General features: G+C 36.8%; 1 protein-coding gene across 1 annotated transcript in view; it reads left to right on the top strand.

Moving 5' to 3' along the window:
• The window catches only part of EFCAB5 (EF-hand calcium binding domain 5), a 93,208-nt gene that overhangs the window by 44,068 nt on the left and 23,204 nt on the right, over positions 1-25,936 (top strand). The window contains exons 11-21 of the mRNA XM_033089418.1: positions 938-1,093; positions 6,233-6,332; positions 7,637-7,987; positions 9,425-9,502; positions 9,599-9,691; positions 11,182-11,396; positions 12,722-12,878; positions 19,204-19,493; positions 21,639-21,808; positions 22,389-22,617; positions 24,239-24,391. Coding sequence (XP_032945309.1) covers positions 938-1,093; positions 6,233-6,332; positions 7,637-7,987; positions 9,425-9,502; positions 9,599-9,691; positions 11,182-11,396; positions 12,722-12,878; positions 19,204-19,493; positions 21,639-21,808; positions 22,389-22,617; positions 24,239-24,391 — 1,992 coding nt within the window. The remainder of the gene's footprint in view (positions 1-937; positions 1,094-6,232; positions 6,333-7,636; positions 7,988-9,424; positions 9,503-9,598; positions 9,692-11,181; positions 11,397-12,721; positions 12,879-19,203; positions 19,494-21,638; positions 21,809-22,388; positions 22,618-24,238; positions 24,392-25,936) is intronic.

Here is a 25,936-nt window from a genome sequence, read left to right as displayed (position 1 = left end):
CTGGATGATATTAATGAGGAAGTGAAATATCGACTATCCTTCATTTCAAAAATTATGTGTCAATGAAATATACCAACAACATGTTCCCTTTTAAAAACTGCATTAGTTACTATACTTTAATTGCATGAAACAGAAACCAGCCGGAGGTAACATAGCTGAAAATGAAATGTGCAGAATCCAAGGGCAGAAATATGACCTGACTACAGGAAGAGACTACAACAGGGACTTGGAAAACATCACGACTCTTTCCTCTCTGCTTTCTGATTCATCTGTCTATATATAGGCTTTCATGCATCCTCAGTTCACACATGGAGAAATCTGGCCACCCAACAATTCTTAAGTTCACATTTGCAAGTCCAGCCTCTCAGATACCGAGTGGCCATTCCCTCATCCTAATTCCCCATTCCCAGTGGAGAGAATCTGAATGGCGTTGTTTAGGTGAAGTATCCTCCCCTGGTCCAATCATTTATGGCTACGGAAGTAGGATCATTGAAGACAAATTTGGCTACCAGTACATATTTGGCTAACTGCTGTGCTTGGGGCAGAGGAGGAAATCATTGACTGTGAATTGGGCTACAATTTCAAGAGGAGTCCACTCAGAAACTCTTCCAATGCTTGATCTATTTCTCTCTATCATGAGATATTATAGTGTGAGGTAAAAAGTCTGCCCTATACAATGCTGATGTGATCTAGAAGGAAACTGCTCCAAAAATATCTAGTCCCACTGGTGTGTGGTGTTGGAGACTGTAGTAATCACCTCTTTCTTGCGGCACAGCCTGTAGAATAGCACGAACATGAAAATGCTTTATCTAAGTGACAAGCAAATGATATGGGGGGAAAAATTGCAGCCAATAATTTCACATACGTCAACTGTATCCTTAGGAAAATCCAAATAAAGAGCATGGCTTTTAATCATTTATCTTCTTTTTCTCTGCAGTATATCTTTTCACAGATTGCAGACTTTAAAAGTGAAATGTTTGAGGAACTCCTTAAGCACCTTTGCCACTATGCAGATGAATTCCGGGAGGTCATCAAAGCTGATATGCAGAGGCGGATGTTTGCTGAACTCTTCCTGCATTGTGACTGTGGGAAGGTAGGGTAAGACCCTTAAAGCCATGCTTCTCAAACTATTGGTTGTGAAGGACCAATTTTTAGGTGGTTGTTGTTGATTTTTTTGTTTGTTTTTGTTTTTAAACTTTATTGGGGAATATTGGGGAACAATGTGTTTCTCCAGGGCCCATCAGCTCCAAGTCGTTGTCCTTCAATCTAGTTGTGGAGGGCGCAACTCAGCTCCAGCTTTGCTGTTTTCAATTTTTTAGTTGCAGCGGGCGCAGTCCGCCATCCCATACAGGAATTGAACTCGCAACCTTGTTTTTGAGAGCTCACGCTCTAACCAACTGAGCCATCCAGCCGCCTCTCTGGAAGCTCAGTGGCAGCTCCTCTTCAATCTAGTTGTGGAGGGCGCAGCTCACTGACCCATGTGGGAATCCAACTGGCAAACCTGTTGTTCAGAGCTTGCACTCTAACCAACTGAGCCATCTGGCTGCCCTGATGATGTTTTTAATTTCCAATCTGTTGTGGACTGATACTCAATGAAAATGGATTAGTAGAGGGGAATAAGGACATACAAAACACAACCCACGTTATTTTTTTATCAGATTCAAATCTGATTTATTCTGTTCCTTCCTCAAATTGCTATAAAATTTTCTAGATGCTATTCTCAATTTCTGTACCTTTCTCATCATAGACTTGTACCAGCTTACAGACCACACCTTGCATGGCACGACATTTCCCAATGTATAACTTGTCTCTAAATCTCTTTCCTATGCTTAAGAATGGGTTGCTTAAGATTGTTTTTGTTTGCTCTCTTTCCTTGTGGCTTCCTATAGAAAAGAGCTGCTGGGAATAGAAAGCCTACCACATTTTAATGTGCTATTTCTTAAAAACAAGAAAAGTTTATATCAAAAAGGATTTCTAAAAATGGTATTTGGGAGGATTCTGGGATGCCAGGATACCAAATGGATTGCAAAATACTGATACAAATTTGTTTATGAACTTTGTTTGTATCACCAACAAATATCTTTTCTGTTCCAGAAAAGATTTAAGGAAGCTTACCAGAATAGATAAAATGCAACAAAGGAACATAAGTTAAAAGTAGGATGAAAAAGTAAAAAGTACAAGAGAGGGTACTAAATGAAACCGGGAACAAAGCCCCAAATGCGTACCATAATGACCTAAATATGTGTCTACAAGTTTGAATCTAAGCTTCCTAGCAGTGAATGTGAAAAGGGAAACATGACCAAACACTCTATCAACAATGTTTATAAGATAAATACAAACTGGTGCCAAGAAGAAGTATGGAAACTTGGGGTTCAAAGTCGGGAGTTTATCCCACAAGTACTCATTAAAGGGGCCCTATATGTTAAAGTGAACATCCTTTATGATGGACTTATAATAAATCAAACAATGACTTTCTTAGGGCAGTTTTTTATAATCACCTTAAGTGTAGGCAAATGATACCAAACCCGACTGCAATTCAGGAAAAGCAATTCTTAAAGGAGCCAATGTATTGTGGTCTAGGTTCTCAAATCCCTGATAATTTGGCTTAAGTCAGGTATGTATTTTATAAAACCTGAAATGTCTATGTGTCTTTCAGGCAATCCTCCTTGAAAATTGCTTCCTTTAACAATGTTAGATGACATGCAGGTCAAGATTTTACTTCCTGGTAAATGCCTGGCGATCAACTTTACTCTGTTGGCCAATTTAATACCAATTTATGTGCCATAACAAATACCATGGGATAATATTTAGAGGAATTAACTGAGGTTTGCTTGTGCCTTTTGCTTTCTTTCCCAGCATTCAAATAGTAGTTGTGTGCTGATCTTGTAGGGAAGGTAGACGCAGTCTAGAATAAAGAAGTTAATTGTGTCTGAATATTTTTAACCAGTGGCTAACACAAGAGTTCAAAAGCCTGTACTTTCACTTAAGAATGCTGAGCCCTTGAGGAAAAAATGAAGGACCATAGAATAAAGACGAATGCAGAATAGGACATCAAAGCACTTTTTCTATCACTGGGAGATTATGACCAGCTGATGGAAGAAGTAGGTTGGAAGGGTTGTGACTAGGGGTTAGAGATTGTCTGGGTTCCTAAGTCAGAGTTAGTTTCTGATTCCCCACCCCTGAGCCCCAATCAGGGTTGGAGGTTGAAGGCAATATTATAGACACTCTTGGAAATTCCAAGTAGGTTGAAAAGAAATTTAAGAGCAGGGCTTATGCTTCATTTCCTGGGTGTAGCTTAGAGACTGCAATCTTCGTAGAGAAGTCCTGAACCCAACATGACACTAAAGAGGGAGGGTAACCACTATAGAAAGAGGAGTCTAGGTGGGTGATCTTGAGTTTAGTCCCACTCCTGTGGCTAGAGGAAAGGGGATGAGTGTTCCCAAATACCTGTGTGTGAAGGGGAGTGGATGTGCTGAGAAGACGGCAGTAAAAAGTTCTGGGAGTACCCCCAGGAAGATACCTGGAGTTTGGACAAGAAGAGCCATGGGCAAAAGCAATACAAAACAAAACTTCCAAATGACTTAGTGGGATGAACTCCATACGGTTAGAATCAACAAGTACTATGGCTGTCACTGAACTAAATGCCACTTTCTCTGATGGTAGGACACTATATAAGCTCCCAAAGAAAAATGGTCAAAAAATATGAACACACAATTTATGGAATCATTATATACTCAACAGATGAGTAAAAATATTTTAAATAAATAATACCTATTGCTGGTAGGGATAGAGGAATAGTATTTTCTGAGACATTCCTGGTGAAAATTTAGTATAGTATCTTTTTAAAGTAATCTAGATATATCTATTTAAATAAAAATTACTTACATCCTTCAACCAAGTGATCCCATTCCTGTAATTTTTATCCCAAAGAAATAAAAGCCTTAGTAAATAGAAAATACATGTATAAGAATGATTTATGTGGCATTGTTTATTAGAGAGAGAGAGAGAGAGAGAGAGAGAAAGAGAGAGGTGTCTTGTGTGTCTGAAGGTGGACAATAAAAACCATAAAAATTCAAAGTTTACTACATTGGTAAATTTTTAACAGTTAAGTAGTCTGAAGCATGACAGGATATCTCAAGTACAAGGCAAATTGCTGTACCTTGCGCCACCTACCATTAAGAAAGAGGCACAATGCTTATTGGATCTTTTTACATTTTAGGAACAACGTTTACTCTCACATGCAGCTTTTATGTATGAACTGAGCCATCAGCAGCCAGAGTGGGTTCCAGAGCAAGAAAATGCTTTGTAGACTTTGTAGGCTGTAGTACAAAAACTCTTCTTTTCCTCTTGCCTTCTCCCCTAGAAGGTCCTACGGTATTTGAAGTGTACAAGAGGAATTGGAATGCTATGGCAATAGTAGAACCACAGTGTAGATCCATCAAGTTGTGGAGCAAAATCATGCCCCCTACTAAAGTTACCATTTTCCTTAGAGAAACAAGTCCTGAGTGTGTTTATACTATGGAAAGCTCATGAAATCATACCCTTATTATTTGTGTACTTTTCTATATGTATGTTGCATTTTTTTTAAAAAAGGGTTTAGCTTTTAAAAATTATATGGAAAAAGAAAGGTTTAAATATAGCAAAAATAATAACAAAAAGAAGAACAAGTTGGGAAGAATTTCCCTATTTTTAAGAACAGACTTATACTAACAGACTACTGAACCTGGCATCAGACCCATGAGAATGTGGGAATTTAGTGTATGACGTGGGTAGCAATATAAATCAGTGGGAAGGACAATGCTATTGGGACAATTGGCTTTCCATAGTAGGAAAAATACAAAATTAGATTTCAACCTCATTTATGAGGAAAAATAAGTCTCATATGATCAGAGACCTAGATGTAGAAAACAAAATTTAAAAAGTTTTAGAATCAAATACAGATCATAACTTTGATAATATGGGTAATATTTCCTGAAAAGTACTCCTAATAAGCACAAACCATAGAGGATGTGACTGACACATTTGACTACCCCAAAATTAAAAAAAATTGATATGGCTAAACTCACCAAAATTTAAATTAAAAAATAAAAAACTGGGAAAGGATATTTGCTATATAAATAACAGGACGATCATCATCAAAAATTTACAAATTAATAAGAAATAGACAACTCTTCCCAACTGAAAAAGGTAAAAGCCATTCATAGATGAGGGAACTCAAATACATAATTAACATCAAAATATATTTAATATCACTAGTAATCAGGGAATTGCAAATTAAAATGATTAGATGACATACTTTATCCATCAGATTGGGAAAAAATTATAAATTCTAACGATATCAAATATTGGGTGAATATGAAAAAATGATATCCTCATTCAGTAATGGTAAGTATGTAAATTGGCATCGGTGTATTGTGGAGCAGTTTGGCAAGAAGTACTAAAGTTGAAAATACACGTAGTATACAATCCATTAATTACCCGTCTAGTTATTTATCCTAGAGAAATGTTTACACATGTGCACAGGTCATATGTGTAAGGATGTCCATTGCATTATTGTTTTGGTATCAAAATATTGGAAATCTAAATGAGAAATATTGGAAATCATCAAAAGAGAGATTTTTTAAAAAAATTATGTTTTCATATTATAGAATACCCTACAGCGGTTAAAAGGAATAAAGTCTATTTCTTTACATACATGTATCGGATCTCAATGTTGAGTAAATAAAAGCAATTTAAAGGACACATGTACTATGATATCAGTTATATATTTTTAAAGTAAATATACAAAATGTTAACAATCATCATTTCTGGGTGTTGGGAACACAAGTGTTAGTTTTATCATTTTCTTATTTTTCTATAATTAAAAGTTTTCTCAAAATAAAAACAATGCAAAAAAAGAACAAGTAGGAAGCAGTGAATTATTCCAAGTGTCATACTCAGGTCAGATTAGCTAAGAACTGAACTTTGTACATTGGATTTAGCAATTAAGTCAGCAACAACAAATATTTGTTAAGCATCTATTTGATTAAGTGCAAGGCATTTTGACATGTCACAGAATGGGGAAGTAGAGCATAAGCCTAGAAGCAAGATATAGATAGCTTTCTTAATTTTGACTCTGCAGCTTTTATTCATATGGTGGTGGTGGTGGTGATAAATGCTTTAGTAAGCCATAGTCCATCTACATAAAAATCTCAAATCTCCTATAAAAACTAATTGCAAACTTTCTGCTTAGGTAGGGTTTTTGGATCGGCAGAGGACATTGGCCTTGCTGGAAACCTTCTATGACCAAAGTTCAAAAATGCTTAGACGTTTACTCTGTAACCCAAGACAATGTAAGTGCCACTCGGAGGGAGAATGCTCAAGTTGGAATGAGGCAGTGCACTAACATGAGAATACAAGGTCATTTTATCCCTGTGGACTTTCTTCACATACATCTCCCTGAGATCCTGATAGCTGTATCTGATTGTTCATTCCCCACAAAATTCATTCTTTATCACAACTAGATGAATTTTTCCCTACAGGGCAATATTAAAAGTTGTCAAGCTAGAACTCAGCTAGAACTCAATTTTCAATTCATTCAAATGAAGAGGTGTGTTAGTAACAATCTGAATGTTTTAGAAATTAAGTTGGTAACGGTAACTACAATTTTAATGTCCAACTTAGAATTCTAAGATTTCTAAGAAGAATGTTTTCTTCTCACAAGCATTTTTACTTGTACATTTTTACTGTACTTATACAGTGGGATATCTTTTTTTATTTTACTACCCAAACAAATAAGAATATGGACTTTATTTTTATTTTTTTAAGAGACAGTCATTGAATGGATGGGTTTTCCAAAGAATGTCAGGATTTTATTTCTGTTTGAAAATGTATTACTTGGATACTTAAAAATCTGTGAGTGATGTATGTAGAGTATTCCCCAAAACTGTGGGAATTATAATTTATAGCTTAAATACTGTTTTAGCAGAGAGGGGAGATACAGTCTTATGGCATGGTCCCACTCTTGGTAGTCCTGAACACTAGGATTGTTTTGTTGTTGTTTTTTTAACTGTGGGGTTCTGGTGCATGGTACCCAGTCTTTCCCTAGAATTCTGAACCAGGTGTCCACATAAGGTGTGGAGGAAAAGAATTAAGGAATGAAGAAGAAAGGAAGGTAGAGAAGAAGGAAGGGAGAGAAAATGAATATTGGGGGGAAAAATAGCCCAGTGAAAGATAGTTGTGGATTGAGACTTACTTTTATTTTGAAATTGTAGATATGGAAAAGGTATTTGAGGTGGAAGATGTGTGTCCCCTTCCTCATCCAAAAGTAAAAAAGACCAAAGTAAAAAAGAAATTCTATTTGCCTTGGCAATTTACACAACTCTCCAACTACCAAAAGAAGAATCCTGTTTATCTTCAAAACCACACCTTTTAGGAAAGAGATAATTTCTAATTTACAGTAGTGAGCATCTTTTATGTTCCTTTGGATACCTTTTCATTTTTTATTGTGTTGCAGGGAAAGGTTACTGATATTTATTTAAAGCAGTAGACCTATTTTATAATCACTGTGCTCAATGCTTTTTTGCATTAACTTACTAGCTCTGATTCTGCATTTTAGGATCAATTATTTAGGTAAATGTTTTGTTTTCTGCATTAGGGCCCTTCATTGAGTTTGAAGAGATAGACTTGCCTGAGTTCTGGGGAGATATGGATGATCAGAAACATATATATGAAGACTTTGACCTTGGGACAATAACAGAAGAACCACTCAAAGGATCAACTGAAGAACAAGAACCATCCAGAGAGAGAACTCCAGAACAGGATGTAGACTCAGCTTCCCAATCAAGGGAAGGTAATATCTTAAGAGAAAGTGAAACATCTAAGGAACACATTGAAATCCCTCCACAGAAAGAGCAGACTCAGGAGCAAGCATATGAAGAGGCACTAGTCACGATTTCTGAAGTGCAAGAGGAAGATCCAGTATCAAGAACAAAAGATCACCTTTCAGGTAACAATGCAGTTCTCCCACAACATTAGCTCTCTGTTTTGTGGAGAGGTTTTTAAAGTCTTCAGAAAATACTCATTTCAATTAGGATCTTTTCTGGCATATCAGGTCATGCAAACGTCAGACATATTTTGCTACTCAGTATGAGTCTAGACCTTGAACTATCAATTAAATGCAAACCAGAAAGTCTCTATTGTAAATTTACCTAGAATTCCTTTTGCATTAGAAGCCCATTTGTAAGGAAGAAACCTGGTAACGTTACATACAGAAATTTACACTGGACCTCTGAAAAAGCAGTAGAAGCCATTTTGTTTTAAGTGTGGTGTCTGGTATTAGAAACCACTTTTTAAAATTACTTTTATTTCAACTATAAAGTGGAACTTGCTTTTTCAGTTACATATAAGATATATGTTCTAGAAGAGTTTCTGAAAGTCATATTTAAAGCAGCACAAAGCATTTCAAATATTTATTCTGCAGAAGACTTTTCCTCTGAATTGCTTATGCCAATTTGTGACCTTTTTTGAAAAATTCTAACCTTTTAGAGAGCCAATTTCAATATCACTTAAGACTTCAGTTAGGCATAACTTTTTTTTTTAAGTTCTGCCCTTTAATTCTAAAGTCTACAGTCCCGAAGGAAATTCTTATTTAAAACTCCTAAGAGATGAGTAACCTGTGTTCTAGATTCTACATGATCATCAATTAATTTGATTTCTTTCTTTTTTTTTTTTTAGCATTATGTTTATTTCTCCACAAAACAACTACTAATGTCTGGCTCTCCTTACATAGTAGGAATGCAGCTTTAAAACAAATTAGTGAAGTTACTATTCAATCCGGTGTTATGTTAGTGAGGACTTAATTTTGATTCTGTGTAACAGTGATCCAACATGACAGTGTCTAAGAAAAACCTCAGGAAAACAAAATAAAACAATAATGTCTATACAAGATAGGAGTTTCTTTGTCATATAAAAGTCAAGGTACATGACAGCTCAGGCCCATGAAATCAGCAGTGGCTCAAGCTCCTTCTATCTTGTGTCTCCTCCAACCACATGATTTAAGATGGCTCATAACATGTCCACATTCTGATCAACAGAGAAGGAGAAAGGAGAAGGGATAAACATCACATCACTCCCCTTCACATATCATTGGTCAGTATTTAGGCACAGAGTGACACCTAGTCGTGAGGGAGGCTAGGAAATGTAGCCCTCCTTTTGAACGGCCAGATTAGGGTACAACAAATTGCTTTTGTCACAGAGCCACTCTCAACAACTAGGAGTTATTAAATGATATCATTGTGATTATAACACAACATCTATGGGAAAGTACCTGAAAGAAAGTTTTTGGTATTACATATGCAAGGCATTTCTCTCATTCATTAACTTAAGAATATATAATAGAATATATAATGCCCAACTCATAGGCATTTTCTTTTGTACCTTTTAGAACCTGCAAAAAAGGAAGTTCAGAAAGACAAGTTCTGTGAACCCAAGTCCCCAGAAATAGAAGGAAAGTCATGGTCAGGTGACTCATTTAATCGTCCTTTCATTAATACTCTGGAACAAAAACACTGTGAAAGTTAAGTTAAATTGGCTATGTTGTGGAATCTGTATTTTATAGGTGAACTTTTGACTTGTAACTGGAAGATGAAGTATGCCAAATATGAAGATGAAAAACAGGCAAACTTAATCTATGGTAACTCCAGATTCACAGGTACATGTTAACAACAAAAGTAGGAGGGATAGATGGAAGTTCAGTTGATGTATTTAATTTACCCCATGATAAAAACTGGACTTAGCCAAGACACAACAGCAGGGTGATCCTTGCATTATTTTGTCCTTCAGCTGATGGATTCAAATACATACAAAATGAATGTTTTTGGTGGTGGCAGGCATGAGCTATTGATGAATGTTCTGTTTTAAAATATATTCATTAGTATTCAGTTGGGTTTTGTTTTTTGCCATTATATGGCCCTACAACTGCTTTGAAGCTATGATCCAGGTATACAAAGGGAATAAAATATTAGACATTAAAACTCAACAAAAATCATTCCAGCTATTCCTCTACCTGGTAGTTCCACATCCAAACATGTGAGACTGGTGAGAATCTAGCTTGTTTTTGAAGACTTATAAAGGAAGATCTACTCCACAGAGAGCAAAGAGTAGCTTTTTGATCTGAGGTAAACCATGTATTTAACAGTGATTGTTCCAACAAGTATTCATATTTTACTACAATGCAATTTTATCATTTTACTTTTCATCGGCAAGTCGTAGAACTAATTAGATCCATTTTATTCTCTTCCTATCTGCAATTTTTTTCTCTGGGTCAAAAAACAAACTTTCCATCCTCAAAATATTTTAGTGAAAATGCATGGCATTGGTTAAGCTCTTGTGGCCTGCTAGTTCATGTTCTTCTCTTGGTCTGACTTCTTCATTTCAATTTTGCTTTATTATTTGAAAAAAACTGCATGGGTGATCATTTTTAAGTTCCATCAAATCTCATATTAAAGGCATGAATGAGTAAATGAATGAATAAATCAAACACAAGTCACTGGATTGAAATTTTATGAAGTATGCTTCATGTTATAACATTGAGCTTCAAGATAAATATATTCAAGGCTCTTTGGGGGAGAGGTGGTAGTCTGGTATTTACAGATATATTTAACTGGCCAGTAGAGATTGCAGGGGGCTTTAGGCACAGTGATACCAAGGGCTCAACAATAGCAGCAGGACACCGTCACTCTGCCTTTCAGCCCTGCTCTTCTCTGTGTCACTTCCAGTTTTAGGTTGTTTTTTCCATACTGTGACAAAGATAGCCACGAGAGTGTCTCTGCGCCTACATCTTGCAAGTTCAGGAACTAAAGGACAAAAAGAGTGGTTCTTGCCTAATAGTTTCCCAAAAAGTTCTGGGTCTAATTCTCATTGGCCTGCAGTGGATTATCTTGCTGTCGTATATGCATCCTATATCACATGGCCATCCTTGAGGGTGGGGGAGGCTCAGTACCATGTGATGTATATAAACTGACAATGAGGGAGAGAGATGTTTTTGTCAAATAAGAAGGGTGCTGTCCTCATGAAGGGAGCACAGACTCCTGACAGGGAAAAAAGTAGTAGATATCCGTTACAATAAGTACGCATAGATTTTCCTTAATTTTTGAGAAAATTCTTCCGTTTACTGTTTGGTATGTGTTTCCTGCTCGATAGACCTACATTCAATTATCAGAAATATCCAGTCTTACAAGGAAGTAAAAGGTCTGAGTGCCTTCAACGGAGTTTCCTTGAATCTGCTCCAGTTTGTACAACTCCTGGAGACATTTGTGGGTGAAGATACCCCCTTGAGTGTCAGTGAGACCCTCACCTCCTTTTTTAAGAGGGGCTATGCTGAAACAGAAGAAGAGAAAATAAGTGGCTTAGAAGAGGTGAGTGATATTGTGTATCAGTGAAACAAGTGAGGTCACTATTCTAAGTAAATCTCTCAACCTCAGTTGTTCCTTGTGTGGTTCTTCTTTAAAAATTTGCCACCAAACTTATCACTGTATTTCAATGAGCATGGCCATTAAATATTTTATTTTATTGTCAAATATTCTAAGATCACACTCCAGAGCACTCATTCCCCTAATAATATCATGATCACTGATGGTCGGAGGTGGTTTATTGTATAGCTTTGTTTTTCCTCCTCTGAAGTTTGAAGAGATTTTTGAGGAGCAGATATGTGTATAAACAAAGATTGTGTGTGTGTGTGTGTGTGTGTGTGTGTGTGTGTGTGTGTACTATCTGTCTGCTGTGTGAGTGCATTTACAAATGCACATACCTAGGGTTATCATTATGGCTTGAATATATATTTTTATTCAGGTGCGCTGCATCCAGGCAGTACATATTTCCTAAAAACTTACTTAGGTGATAGATAAATGCACACACGTTCGCTTACATTATAATTAATTGTAAATTATAAACAATTTATGTGCTCTTGTATGAAATATGTAAATTAGATTCACCAGGCATATTCAGTAATTTCATCAGCGTTATGAGTCTTCTCAACCGAATTCTAGAGTTGATATCCCCTTTGCCTCCTCAATTGCTTCTCCCTGCAATTAACCAAATGGTATAGTTCACTGTCATTTAGCAATTAAAACTATCTAGATATTAAATTACTATCTAATTGATATAATTAATCTAGAACAAAATCTAAAAAGTAATTAATGTCAAGACAATGTTAAATATAAAAGAATTTTTGAAATGTAGAAATAAATGTAGGAAGGTAGAAATGGGAATGTATCAGTAATCCTAATAAATGTAAACTGATAAATCATAAAAAAAAGAAAAAGAAGAATTTTTGAACAGTCTTTCATTGTTTGAACACTGCCATTCCTGCCCCTTCACTACAAAACACATCCCACCAAAAAGCCAGGCAGAGCACCCCATGTGTTTGTCACATTCCTGAACAACCAGCGGAAAGGAATGAATTAAAGATTCTTAAGGAGTGTAGTCCTCTTCCTAAATTAATGTATTTTAATCCAATGCAGAGAATGCCTGTTTTTTTAATCTAGAGGTAAAACAGAGAATGGTATTTAGAAGATTAAAATTAAGTGCTTCATTTTCCCATTAATATCATGCTTAGTCTGAAAATAAAGCTTTTTTTTTTTTTTTTAAGTACTGTACTTTCTGGGAAATGAACATAGAAGGCTGCCTGCTAGTACAATGAGCAGATTGTCTTCTTTGCTTTAATATCCTATTTTCATCCTAGGTTAGGCAAAATGCTTCCCGAATCCGACGGGGACTTCTCCTAGAAGCCCTTTTTCAGAAGTGGGACAGTGATGGCTCAGGCTTCCTGGATCTGAAGGAAGTTGATGAACTCTTGTACACATACAAGGAAGGAATGGAAAAAGACTCTATGAAGAAAGGTAAAAATATAAGAATTTTCTTATGTAAGTTGTGGTAACATCTTAACTTCAACTTTCCCAGTACTATGGCGTATATACAGTTAAACAGTGATTATTCTAAAACCATGAAATACCACCTTCATGCCTACTCGTATGGTTATACATTTTTTGGCTTTATTGAGATACAATTGACATATAACATTTTATAAGTTTAAGGTGTACAACATGTACACACACACACACACACTTATATATTGTGAAATTATTCCCACAGTAGTGTTAATTAATATTTCCATCATCTCACATAATTACCATTTTTTTTTATTAAATTTATTAGGGTGACATTGGTTAATAAAATTCTATAGGTTTCAAGTGTACAATTCTATAATACATTATCTGTATTCCATTGCATGTTCACCACCCAAAGTCTCATCTCTTCTCATCACTGTATTTTTGACCACCTTTACCCTTTTCTACCACCCCCCACGCTCCTTTCCCTCTAGTAACCACTATACTGTTGTCTATGAGTTTTTGTCTGTTTGTTTGTCTTGTTCATTTTTTGCTTTCAGTTTTATATCCCATATATGGATGAAATCATACGATTCTTGACTTTTTCCATCTGATTTATTTTGCTTAGCATGTTATTCTTTAGATCCATCCATGTTGTCACTAATGCAGTATTTCATCTTTTCTTATGGCTGAGTAGTATTTCATTGTATATATGTACCATATCTTCTTTATCCAATCATCTATCGAAGGACACTTCGGTTGTTTCCATATCTTGGCCACTGTGAATAATCCTGCAATGAATATAAGAGTACATATATATTTACAAATAAATGTTTTCAAACTTTTGGGGTAGATACCCAGAAGAGGAATTGCAGGATTATATAATATGGTAATTCCATTCTTAATTTTTTGAGGAACCTCCATATTGTTTTCCATAGTGGCTGTACCAGTTTACATTCCCACCAGCAGTGTTTGAGAGTTCATTGTTCTCCACAACCTCTCCCACACTTGCTATTACTTGTCTTGTTGATCATAGCCATTCTAACAGGTGTGAGGTAGTATTTCATTGTGGTTTTGATTTTCATTTCCCTAATAGCTAGTGAAGTTGAGCATCTTTTCATAGATCTGTTGGCTGTTTGTATGTCTTCTTGGAGAAAGTGTCTGTTTTCTTCGTTTTTGTTGTTGAGTTGTATGAGTTTTTTATATATTTTGGATATTAGCCCCTTACTGGAGGTGTTGTTTCAAGTATCTTTTCCCATTCAGTTGGTTGCCTCTTTTTTTGTTGATGGCTTGTTTGTTTGTTTGTTTGGTGTGAAGAAGCTTTCTAATTTGATATAGTCCCATTCATTTATTTTTGCTTTTACTTTCCTTGCCTTTGAGGTAAAATTCATAAAATCCTCACTAAGAACAAGGTCCATGAATTTAGTACCTATGTTTTCTTCTATGTATGTTATTGTTTCAGGTTTTATATTTAGGTCTTTTATCCATTTGGGGTTAATTTTTATGTATGGTGACAAATAGCAGTCTAGTTTCATTCTTTTGCATATGGCTTTCCAATTTTCGCAGTACCATTGAAGAGGCTTTCTTTTCTCCATTTTAAGTTTTTGGCTCCTTTATTGAAAATTGTTTGCTCATATATACTTGCATAATACCACATTTTCTTTATTCATCTGTTGATGACACATAGGTTGTTTCCATATTTTGGGTATTGTGAATAATTCTGCAGTGAACATAGGGGTGCAGATATCTCTTCGAGATAATGATTTCATTTCCTTTGGATATATACCTGGAAGTCGAATTGCTGAATCATGTGACAGTTCTATTTTTAATTTTTTGAGGAACCTCCATACTGTTTTCCATAGTGACTACACCAATTTACATTTCCGTCCACAGTGCACAAGGGTTCCCTTTTCTCAACATCCTCACCAACACTTGTTATCTCTTGTCTTTTGATGATTGCCATTCTAACAGGTGTGTGGTGATATTTCATTATGGTTTTGATTTGCATTTTCCTCATGATTAGTGATGTTAAGCATCTTTTCATGCACTTTTTGGTCATTTGAATGTCTTCTTTGGAAAAATGTCTGTTCGGTTCCTCTGCCCAATTTTTAATCAAATCATTATTATTTTTTTGCTATTGAGCTGTATGTGTTCCTTATATATTTTGGTTGTTAACCCATTATCAGATATATGACTTGCAAATATTTTCTCCCATTCTGTAGGTTGCCTTTTCATTTTGTTGATTGTTTCTTTTGTTGTGCAGATGCTTTTTAGTTTGATGTTACCCCACTTATTTATTTTTGCTTTTGTTGCTTATGTAGCATAGCATTTAAAAATGCAAATAATTTAATTTAAAATAAGTGGAATTTTTTTTTAAACTAGAAAATAACAGGTGTTAGCAAGGATGTGGAAAAATTGGAACCCTTGTGCATTGCTGGTGGGAATGTAGAAAATGTCAGAGCAATCAGGAGTGGAATATGTTGTAGAGCGCTTTGTCCAAGATCTTAACTCTACGTAGTTTCCTTCTATGTACCTGGCTACCCTCAATCTTGGGGTTAATTATCCAAACCATTCCACAGTTCTGCCTATTTTCTTTTTTTGTTTTATCTCTCTGCCTCTACAAGTTCTCATTCACTTCTCAAGTCTGGCTGGCTTGCAAGTTCTTTCTGAATTTACTAACTTTACTCATTCTCCTTAATGACTTTTTCTTCTCCTATATAATATTTTTCTCTTCTGATCAATACTTCTCAATCCAAAGCTACTAAAATTCTTATTCCAGTATAATAAATTCCCTCCTTCATTGGATTAGATCCCCGTATAAATGATTTTTCTCTGCACTGGGTTTAAGGATTTATCTGGTTAGGACTTTGGCATACAAGATTTCCAATTCCTCAAGCATATAGTACACAAGGGGAAGAATTATCCGGGTTAGTTAAGTTCTTCAGCCCTTTCAAAAATCATTGTATTGGTTGATCTTCAAATGTACCTATGTTTATCAATTGCCATGTGTTTTTTATTAACTATATCTTTTGCAAACTTTGTGTTACACTACACAGCTTTCTTAGATTATATCCAAAAAGAGTTTACTTAATGAAGTTTCAAAAGGCATAATGAGGTGGTTTCCACTTATAACACGGGCAAATTTCATAACACAGAACTATGTTCTACAGAGGAAAGAACACTACACAATGGTCAGGAGAGCTGGGTTCCAATACTGGATCTTTCACTAAATGGTCACATGACCAAGGGCCAGTTACTGAACCTCCATAGATACAGGTGTCTTCATTTGTAAAATGAAGGAGTTAGACATGATGAATTCTAGAATATAAGGAACCTGAGCATGCTATTATAAAGATGTTCCAACATATATGATGAAAGTACAGCAGTAGGGATAGGTAGAAAGCATAAAATGTAATGAGTTCAGCCCAGCACAGAAGAATGAGAAAAGTAATGAGGAGGCAGAATCTGCTGCCAGAAGAAAATGTCTGCAAGCAGGTAGAACAAATTATTCTCTCCAAGGGTAGGCTTATACAAAATGCCTCTCTCTCTGAACACATATTGGGAGCCACCTGGACTAAGAAGGTGATTGCTGAACTAATGGCCACATGGAAGAAGAAAGGCAGATTTAGTTTCTTAAAAAGGAAGACAAATTTAAATTCAAACATTAGCAAATGATAGATTGGCAAATCTTCAAAAAACTCGTTTGTTTTTTGTTTTGCTCTAGCCTTCATATCCATCTCTGCATCTAAGGTTAAAAATCTGGATTTAAATAGGATAAAGTCACAGAATTAGAAATTTCTAGAGATGTTTCTGCTAGTGTCTTCAAAATGGAAGTTGTCTATATGGAAGGGGAAACTTGAAGCTTCTAACTTGTAATTTTCCCTTTTTATTCCTGTCTAATACAGCCTAATCTTTTGAGCAGAAATAGCACATATAAAAAGCTGTAGAACATGGGACCTGTTCCCACCCTGGAGTCACTCATGTCTCCAAGGAACCCTGGTTTCTTTTAGTGGAACATGGTATTTAGAAGCCAAGGTCTGGGTTCTACACATACTCAGCGCTCTTAGGTCTCTGATCCCGTTTCTCATAAGGAATATGTGTGTTTGTATACAAACATTTACCTCTGTACATATTCATGTAAATATCTATTCAAATTAGAAACCATAAGTTCACACCCCTACCTCCAAGTCCAATCCAATAGCACAGGGTTCACTCTAGTTTTCTCCCTTTTTTGTAGCTCCCATATGTCTTGCTTATATTATCCTAAATGTATTTACAGTCATGCACCTCATGGTGACATTTGAGTCAATGACAAACTGCATATACGACGAGGTTCCCATAAGATTATAATGGAGCTGAAAAATTACTCTCTCCTAGCGATGTCATAGCCATGGCAACACTGTAGCACAATGCATTACTCACGTGTGTGTGGTGATGCTGGTGTAAACAAACCTACTGCGCTACCAGTTGGATAAAATTATAACACTTGCAATTATGTGCAATACATAATATGTGATAATGATAATAAGTGGCTCTATTACTGGTTTATGTATTTACTATACTATACTCTTTATTGTTATTTTAACCTTATTGTTAATTTAGTGTACTTTTTCTGTGTATAAAAAATAGATTTGGGGGTTCAAATATTGACATTAGAATAGGTGTCTGGCCCTGCTGTCTTCTGTGTGTTGACTCCATTTTCATACAGCATTTCTCGTTGTGACCAGGTCCAGTCTCACATACTCACAGGTTTACTCAAGTCCAGTGAGAATGAGAAGGAAAATGTCCTTTTCCTAATCGTTCAGCCAAAGAGTCTGCCATTAGTCTGGACTAAACCAACCACTCTGACTAGGGGAATAGAATGTTCTGACGGGTGTAGGCCTGAGATGCATGCTTCATTTCTAGAACAAGTGGAACCCCTCTCAAACAGGTGAACTGAGGTGGGAATTTCCCCAAAGCAAAATTTGGGATTCAAGTACCAGAAGAAAGATAAGTGGATACTAAAGAGCAAAAATCAACAAAAGTCTGTCTTCAGAAATGAGATGCTTTCATACAAGACGACTAAAAGTACCAGGCCGTACTTGTTAATTGTCAAAGAAATGGCATAGAATGGATGCTATTGTCTTTAAGGGGAAGGAGAAATCACCGTGGAAGCCTTCTTGAGGAAGGAGAGATTTTGAACTTTGAAGGGGAAAGGCACATATTCTATGACTTATTAATTTATAATAAATGTCAGAGAAACTGACACATGTGCACCAGGAGACATGTACAAAAATGCTCATAGCACTGTTCACAAGAGCAAACTACTGGCGACAGCCTACATTCCCCCTGACAGGAGGAGAAATAAATCAGTGGTGGGGTACTTACAGAATGATACATTGTAGTGAAAATGAGTAAGTCACAGCCACTGGGACAACATGGATGGATATGGTAGCATAGTGTTGAATAAAAAAGCAAGTCCAAGAAAACTACATATAGTATGATGTCCTTCTTCTAAAGCCTAAAAACACATAAAAGTAAACCACATATTGGTTTAGAAGCACACACACACACAATAACACGATTAAGAAAGTGAAGGAAAGGAAAAATAAAGCAAAAGCAAAATTTCAGGATATTGGGAAGGGGTGCAGGGGGTTTAACAACAGCAGGGACATAGAGGAAGATGTAAGTTATTGGTCATTGTCCGGTCTGGTAGTAGATTCATGATTGTATTGTAAAAACATAAAAGAAAGATGTGGATGCAGAAATATGCAAGGCATGGTCAAAGACCATGAGTAGATGGGCATGTTGAAGCAAATCATTCCTACATGGTATTATGGGCAAATATTATTGGAAAATTGATTGGATCCAAATATACTTTGAACAAAGGAATTGCATAACACAAATTGTGGTTTAATTTAATTTAATAAATTTATACGTATTGAGCCTTACTATTGGTAATTCAATTCTAAAGTGATTAATACTAGTTTGCGATTATGGATGTAGGAATGGAGAGGAATGGCCACGAGATACCTTGTCAAAGAATAACAGGATAGAATTAAGTGACTTGGATATGGAAGGTAAAAAGTAGGGAGGGATCAAAGTTGACCCTTGTGTTCTCACCAAAGTGGTAGAATTAAAAAACAAAACAAAACAAAAACACAGAAGATGACATAGGAGTCTAGCATAAGAAGTCACTGTAAAATGTTCCTTTGGGCTTAGAGATGGCTTTGATACCTGGTTTCCATGGGGAGCAGTTGTCAGGGGCTTCAGTTTGCTGTAAAAGGAGAATGAAAATTTTCCCCTGCAGACAAATGAGCCTTTGGTTAGTTCTTGGTTTTGTGTTTATGTCTTTTAGCTAAACTGCACATCCAGTTGCCAAAGCCACACCCTGGTCATGAAGTGAGGTTGTCTTCCAAACAATTTCAGAAATATATGGAATTGGTCGTATCTGAACTCAGGGGCAATGAAGATCATGTTCTAGAAAGTGTTGTGGAGTTTCTGACGAAGGCTTTGGAAAAGAGCCATATAGAGGATCTGAGGAATCGTGTCAGACGGAAGTGGCTGCACCAAATTCAATGGGCTGCGGAGACAAGTGGGGTGTCCCTGGAGCCAGTGTACACTGAGACCTTTAAGGCCCTCACACAGGTACATTTTCTAAAATGATATCTAAAAAGGAAAAGTGTCCTCATGGTAGGTGATATTCAATGGTTGCAAGCGAGAGGAGCACACTAAATTCTCTTAAAATTCGCTGGGTACTGCTGTGGATGATTTATTCATTCCCCTACATTACAATGACCCAAAGCCTAGGAGAGAAGCAACTAGAGTGATTGCAGGTTGGCAAGGTAGAAGCAGAGAGGAAAGATATAAAAGACAGAATTATGTCTTGGGATTTCTCATTTCATTTGTCCTGAGGGTCACATAAGCCTAGAACAGACAATAGACTGATATTGAAAAAGACCAGTGGGGAGATGTGCAAGCAGTTCATGCTCCATTTCCCATGCATGCGGTTTTGGGAATCAGTTTAAAAAGAAAGTATGTAAATTATAAAGTCGTTATAAAGTAGAATTCAACATCACACGATATTTCCTAGCACTGCCTAGAGACAAACTGAGACTATTATAGAATCCTAACACTTAAAACACATGACGGCGATGGGCCACTGCCCACAGCTTTGGCAGCCCCTCAGAGACTCCCAGCTTGCTGCTGCTCCCAGACAGAAACAGCATGGCGAGTTTCCATACACGAGGTGTGATCAAAACATATGGTGAATGTTTAAATTTAAAAAAATGTATTACAGTGAAAGACACATTGCCATTAACACCCCTCAAAATACTCTCCCTCCCTTCGAACGCACTTATCCCATCTTCTTGCCACTTTCTGAAGCAGTTCTGGAAGTCCTCTTTCGTGAATGTCTTTAGTTGCGCTTTCGTGGCTGCCTCAATGCCCTGAACTGATTCAAAATGTTGAACTTTCATCGTCATTTTGGCTTTGGGGAAGAGCCAGAAGTCGCACGGTGCCAGATCCAGTGAATAATGTGGATGAGGACACACCGTAAAGTTTTATCTGACAGAAATTGCTGTACACCAGAAGCGACGTGTGACACGGAGCGTTGTCATGATGGAGGATGAAGTAAAGACGCTCAAGAAAGAGGACTTCCAGAACTGCTCCAGAAAGTGGCAAGAATGATGGGATAAGTGTATTCAAAGTGAGGAGGGGGGGTATTATGAGGGAGATTAATGGCAATGTGTCTTTTACTGTAATACATGTTTTTTAAATTTAAACATTCAATGTATTTTTCAATCATACCTCATATACCACAGATTCCACTGACCCAGGGAAATTGTGTCATTCAGCTCAGCTAAGTAACGACACTTGGTTATTGCAATCATCTGAATGGCTGAAGTTTCCAATGTAGTTTGAAATAATATGATAAGGAACTGGAGACCGATCAAGAAAAAGAAGTTATTACTTCAACTTGCTTCAGAGATCTGCAGTACCTTAAGAGAAATCTCACCACATTTTTCTTAGTTTCTCTGTAGATCTTTTAGAGTAAAAAAAAAAAGAATAAAGGCAGAAGAAAAAAAGGCATGAAAAGCAAACCCAAATATATAAAAAGAGGAGACAAATATCAAGGAAAGTCTCTTTCATGTTCCCCAGTTTATGGGCATGTTCAATATATGTGTAAACACATAATATTCTTAATAACATAATATTTTAGGTACAGGGAATTTTCAGTTATTTCAATTAGAAATAGCAAGTCTGCAATCTGGGGCCCCAAGAAATCCTTTCCTAAAATGACATAAATCAAAAGTCATAGCTAAACTATGTTAAGCTATGTTAAGGTATGTTAAGAATACCCTCGAGAGCATTTTTTCCCGCATTCATATCATAGTAAGTGGTTAAGAAATATGAGTGAAATAAAGCCAGTTTCTTGTTCCACCTCTCAAAAAAACTTTTAACTGAAGCTCAGATAATATGATTACAGTTAAAAAGGGATCCATGTTTTAAACCTCTAAATTGGGTAGATTTTGAGAGATTTTTATTTATTTTTATTTTTTAGTAAACCAGTCTAGTTGGTATAAAGTAAATCCATTCCACTCACTATAACTCAGGTTTGGGGAACAGCTGTGGTGTCCGCCTTTTCCTCACTGCCCATGAACGGTAATGTCTGCATCATTTATCCATGAAAATGAAATTATTGGGGTGAGATGCACAAACTGGCTAATCAAGGGAGACGTGATTAAGAGAATAGCTATTGGCAAATACGTGGTGAGAAACATTTTGTCATAGGACGCTCAAGCCCATGGACATAAGAAGATCAGTGCTCACATTTCCCTCTTAGAAGAAAATCTACTACTGCCTCATAGAGGGAGTGTTCTATTGAGGAACGTAGCTTGTACTTTAGAGGATGCTCCATTTGTACTGAACAAAGTGCTCTACAGGGACATGAAGGGAATCAGGTAAGAATTTCTTGAAAAGGTAAGAATTTCTCTCAGCCTCAGTTGCACATTATGCCTCAAAATCTTGGGGAAGATTGTTAATAAATGTCCCATTGCATTAATCATAGAAACATAATTTGTATGCTGTAGAACTGGTTTCACCCTTCTAAAAATAATAATTCCCTTTCTGAAGTAAGCTAGCATTGAACTCCTAGTTAGCTGCCCACGCGAGAAATTGCCTCAGGCCACTAATGCCTCTACAGTGGGAGGTGATGGGTTTCCAGTCTTAGATGATTTCACCTGATCATTTCTAGAGCTCACCTTGGGCATTGATTTGCCATGCAAGAACTCCGCTTCACAAGACCAGCTCAATTATTGTAGCCTGCTCTATAAGTTATGTCTCCTGCATCCCGTTTTCTCAGTTATGGCCTAAGCTTGTTTTCTAAATCTTTTTCTCAAGTCAAACTGGTAATTTTTTGGGTCCACGTCTCTGACATATAATGCCAATGATTATGAATGGAGAATTGATTTTGTTTCCTGCATGGTTTAATCTAAAGCCACTCCTGTGCCTTTCTCCCATCTCCATATTCCTATTCCTCAGTTTTACAGTGGTGGATGAAGGGACGCCAATACACGTCCCCCAAGTTCAACATCATGGGAACATTTTCTTCTGGAACAATTCCCACCAGAAGACTGATCAAAATGGATCATTCCTGGCTCTGCCTCTTCAGGATGCACATATGAGGATCTTTGGGGTCATGGCTGTTGACACACTAAGAGATCCCCATAAAATAAACATCTTCTTACCTCATGAGATCAGATTCTATCAGGTAAATCATAGAAGAATTCTTCAATAGCAATGGTAGGATGGCCTCTCCTATATTTTTTTAAAAAGCAAAACCTGAAACCAGATGAAGGTAGAGCTATGTATGTAGATAGTGTCATCATACTGATTCCAGTTCCCTGTGTGTACATGTCAGTCATTGGAGAGGTTTCCCCATTACACATGGAAGAACTCTCAGCCTCAGTTGCATATTATGCCTCAAAATCTTGGGGAAGATTGTTAATAAGTGTCCCATTGCATTAATCATAGAAACATAATTTGTATGCTGTAGAACTGAAATCTAACTATTAGACCATTAAGAACCACATACACATAGAATGAACTTTTAGAAAGGACATATTTATGTTTTATTGAAGTCGTACCTAGAAATCCTTTGCTCTTTCCACAAATAGTGCCAAATATGATATGCATTCCCATAACTCTTGATATCAGTGTTACAACTTTTGAGGATGAAGAATGAAGGAAAAAGCTTAAATGTTTCTTGAGTATTCATGTTTTCAAATTAGATCACAAAAAGGATAGGCGCTTTTAAGGCTATAAAATAACTGGATCATTGCTATAAACATTTAAATTTAATTTTGTGAATAGAAATTGCAGTGAAGGAAGATTGAAAGCCCCTACGGAGGCAAAGGCCTGGGATGTAGCAGCAATGAGGAACTTGCTATGCTTTTATCAGTTGTTCCCCTGTAAGCCCCTGGCTCTTGATGTTTATTTACCATTATTTTAAAATCTCTCTTCTCACTTACTGGATGTATAACTGTGGAAAGTGTTTTTTTCTGGGGAAAAAGAATCTTTTTCTGGGGACATCTTTTAATAATAAGTTTCATTCTCATCTACAATAAGAATGATGTGAAGATATTAAGAAGCAAAACGGAGGAGTATGGAGTTATCAGTAGGTGAACTATATATAGCCTTGTTAGAAAACATGTCAAAAATGAATTATAAGTTTATTCCCTAGCCCTTGGAGGTAAAGGCTCCTGTGTTACCCTTAGATGCCTTGGGTCCTAATATAAAATGTATATATTTTTGAAGAATTTGTGGTTCCTAGAGTTTTTTGACAAGACAAACAAGATGAGTTCGAAGGACTTCCCATTCCTTCTCTATGGCACAGGTTTTCTTTATGCCTCTAAGAAGACTGTGTAATCTAGCGTGTTGCAGGTTTCGGAATCCAATGCATTCTGTACTGATCTGATGACAGTAGCCATGTAAAGATGTAGACATTAATATTGCATCAGATCAGGGCAGCTCCTACTCATCTGCCCAACGCTGGCCTTAGTTCTTGGCTTCGAAGCATATTTTCTCATTTCAAAGTTTATCTTGTTCTGCTGACATGATTCGATAGTTGTACATATCATAAATTTTACCAGATGATTATCAGGAAACATAACTTTTGGGGATCTTATGGTAGATCTCTCCATATACCTTTGAGTTCTTGATGGCCCCTTTGTCCATAGTAGAAGCTGGAACACTGCCTTTTGAGAACTGATGAATCATTTGTAGGAAGCAGATTATCATTAACGAAAAAGATAACCCAACTGACGGACGCACTGCTAATTATTTTGCTCTTTTTAAAAAGAAAAGGCAATTAAAATTTTCCGTCTCTACAGGGTGTTGCCAATGCCTTTAGCACCGCCTATCACTATGTTCACAGCAGGGAGCACATCCTGCATGTCGTGATCACTGGCATCAGCTGGCTCTATGACGTCGCTCCGGGCATTACCACCATTACTACATCCTTCATTGAGCCTAGTCCAGAGAAGGTAGGCGAGGCTGGGCAGTGTTAGACTTTCCCAGGGTAACAGAGTTCCTAAATGTTATTGTCTCGCTGATATTTTAAAACCATGTTTAGTTAGCTATTAGGCTAACTACGGACATATTTCCCATGACCCCAACTCAAGATCCTCGGTTGTGAGTGGCAGAATTCCATCTCAAATGGCCTCAGTCCAAAGGGGAAACTGATTGGCTCATGTGACCAAAATGAAGAAAAGGCAGGAGTGAAGCTGGCTTCTAGGATGACTGGATTCAGGGATTTGATATCATCAGGGCTCTCTCATGTTCTTTCTCTCCCCACCTAGTTCTCATGTTTGCTTCCCTCTGCACTTTGGCTTTGTCCTTCTGGCTAAAGGGCTTTCCCCACAAGGCAAGCCAGATGCTTAGTAACTAGAAAAGAATCTTTTCTTCTTGTTCCAATTTGGAAAACCCAAGAAAGAAAACCCTTTTTGATCTACCCTGAGCTATGCCCTCTTGGCCAGGATGTGGAGTTTACAGTAACTGGCAAGGATGACAGGGAATTTACAATCGTGCTCTGGGCAAGGATGGCTAAACCTACATGAAAGCTGAAACACTTAAGGCAAGGTTGATACATTGACTAGATAAAAAAGTAAAACTTTCTTGCACCAAAGTTAAAGAAGACATAAATTTCTTTTGACAAACTGGGAGGGAATTACCACATATCTGACAAAGGGTTAACACTGTTGTACACAAATCAGTGAGATTTTTTAAAATCCAAAAGAAAAATAAGCAAAGGACAAGACCACTACTAAAAACAAAAACAAACAAAGAATCTCATGCACATGGTTAATAAATATGAAAAAAAAGTTCAATTGTTCTCATAATGAAATAAATACAAAGTTAAATAAAAGATAACTTTTACCTACTAAATTGAAAAAGTTTTTTTTATTATTATTGGGGAATATTGGGGAACAGTGTGTTTTTCCAGGATGTCAAGTCATTGTTTTTTTCAATCTAGGTGTGGGGGGCACAGCTCAGTTCCAAGTCAAGTCCTTGTTTTCAATCTAATTGTGGAGGGTGCAGCTCACTGGCCCAAGTGGGACTCGAACAGGTGACCTTGGTGTTATGAGCACTGCGCTCTAACCACTGAGCAAACCGGTCGCCCACCGGGGGCTCAGCTCCAAGCTCAAGCCATTGTCTTCAATCTAGTTGTGGAAGGCACAGAGCAGTTCACTGGCCCATGTGGGGATCAAACGGGCAACTTGATTGTTAAGAGCCCACGCTCGAACAAACTGAGCCATCCGGCCGCCCTAAATAAAATTATTTTAACTGTAATTTGAAATGTTTGTTATATATCTAAGTGAAGATTACTACAGAGGCAGTTGGATATATGAACTTAGTGTCTGGGGAGAAATCGAGGCTAGTGAATTAGTGGTATTTAAAACCATGAGATTGGGTTATACAATATTGTGAATGTATTTAATGCATTCATATACTTTATGAATCATACACTTATGAATGGTTAAAATGATAATATTATGAAGGTATATTTTTTCAAAATAACCAAAAACAAA

This window comes from Rhinolophus ferrumequinum, chromosome 21 (assembly GCF_004115265.2).
Source record: "Rhinolophus ferrumequinum isolate MPI-CBG mRhiFer1 chromosome 21, mRhiFer1_v1.p, whole genome shotgun sequence".
Lineage (NCBI taxonomy): Eukaryota > Metazoa > Chordata > Mammalia > Chiroptera > Rhinolophidae > Rhinolophus > Rhinolophus ferrumequinum.
The sequence above is the reverse complement of the archived record's forward strand: the minus strand, read 5'-3'. Positions and strand labels throughout refer to the sequence as shown.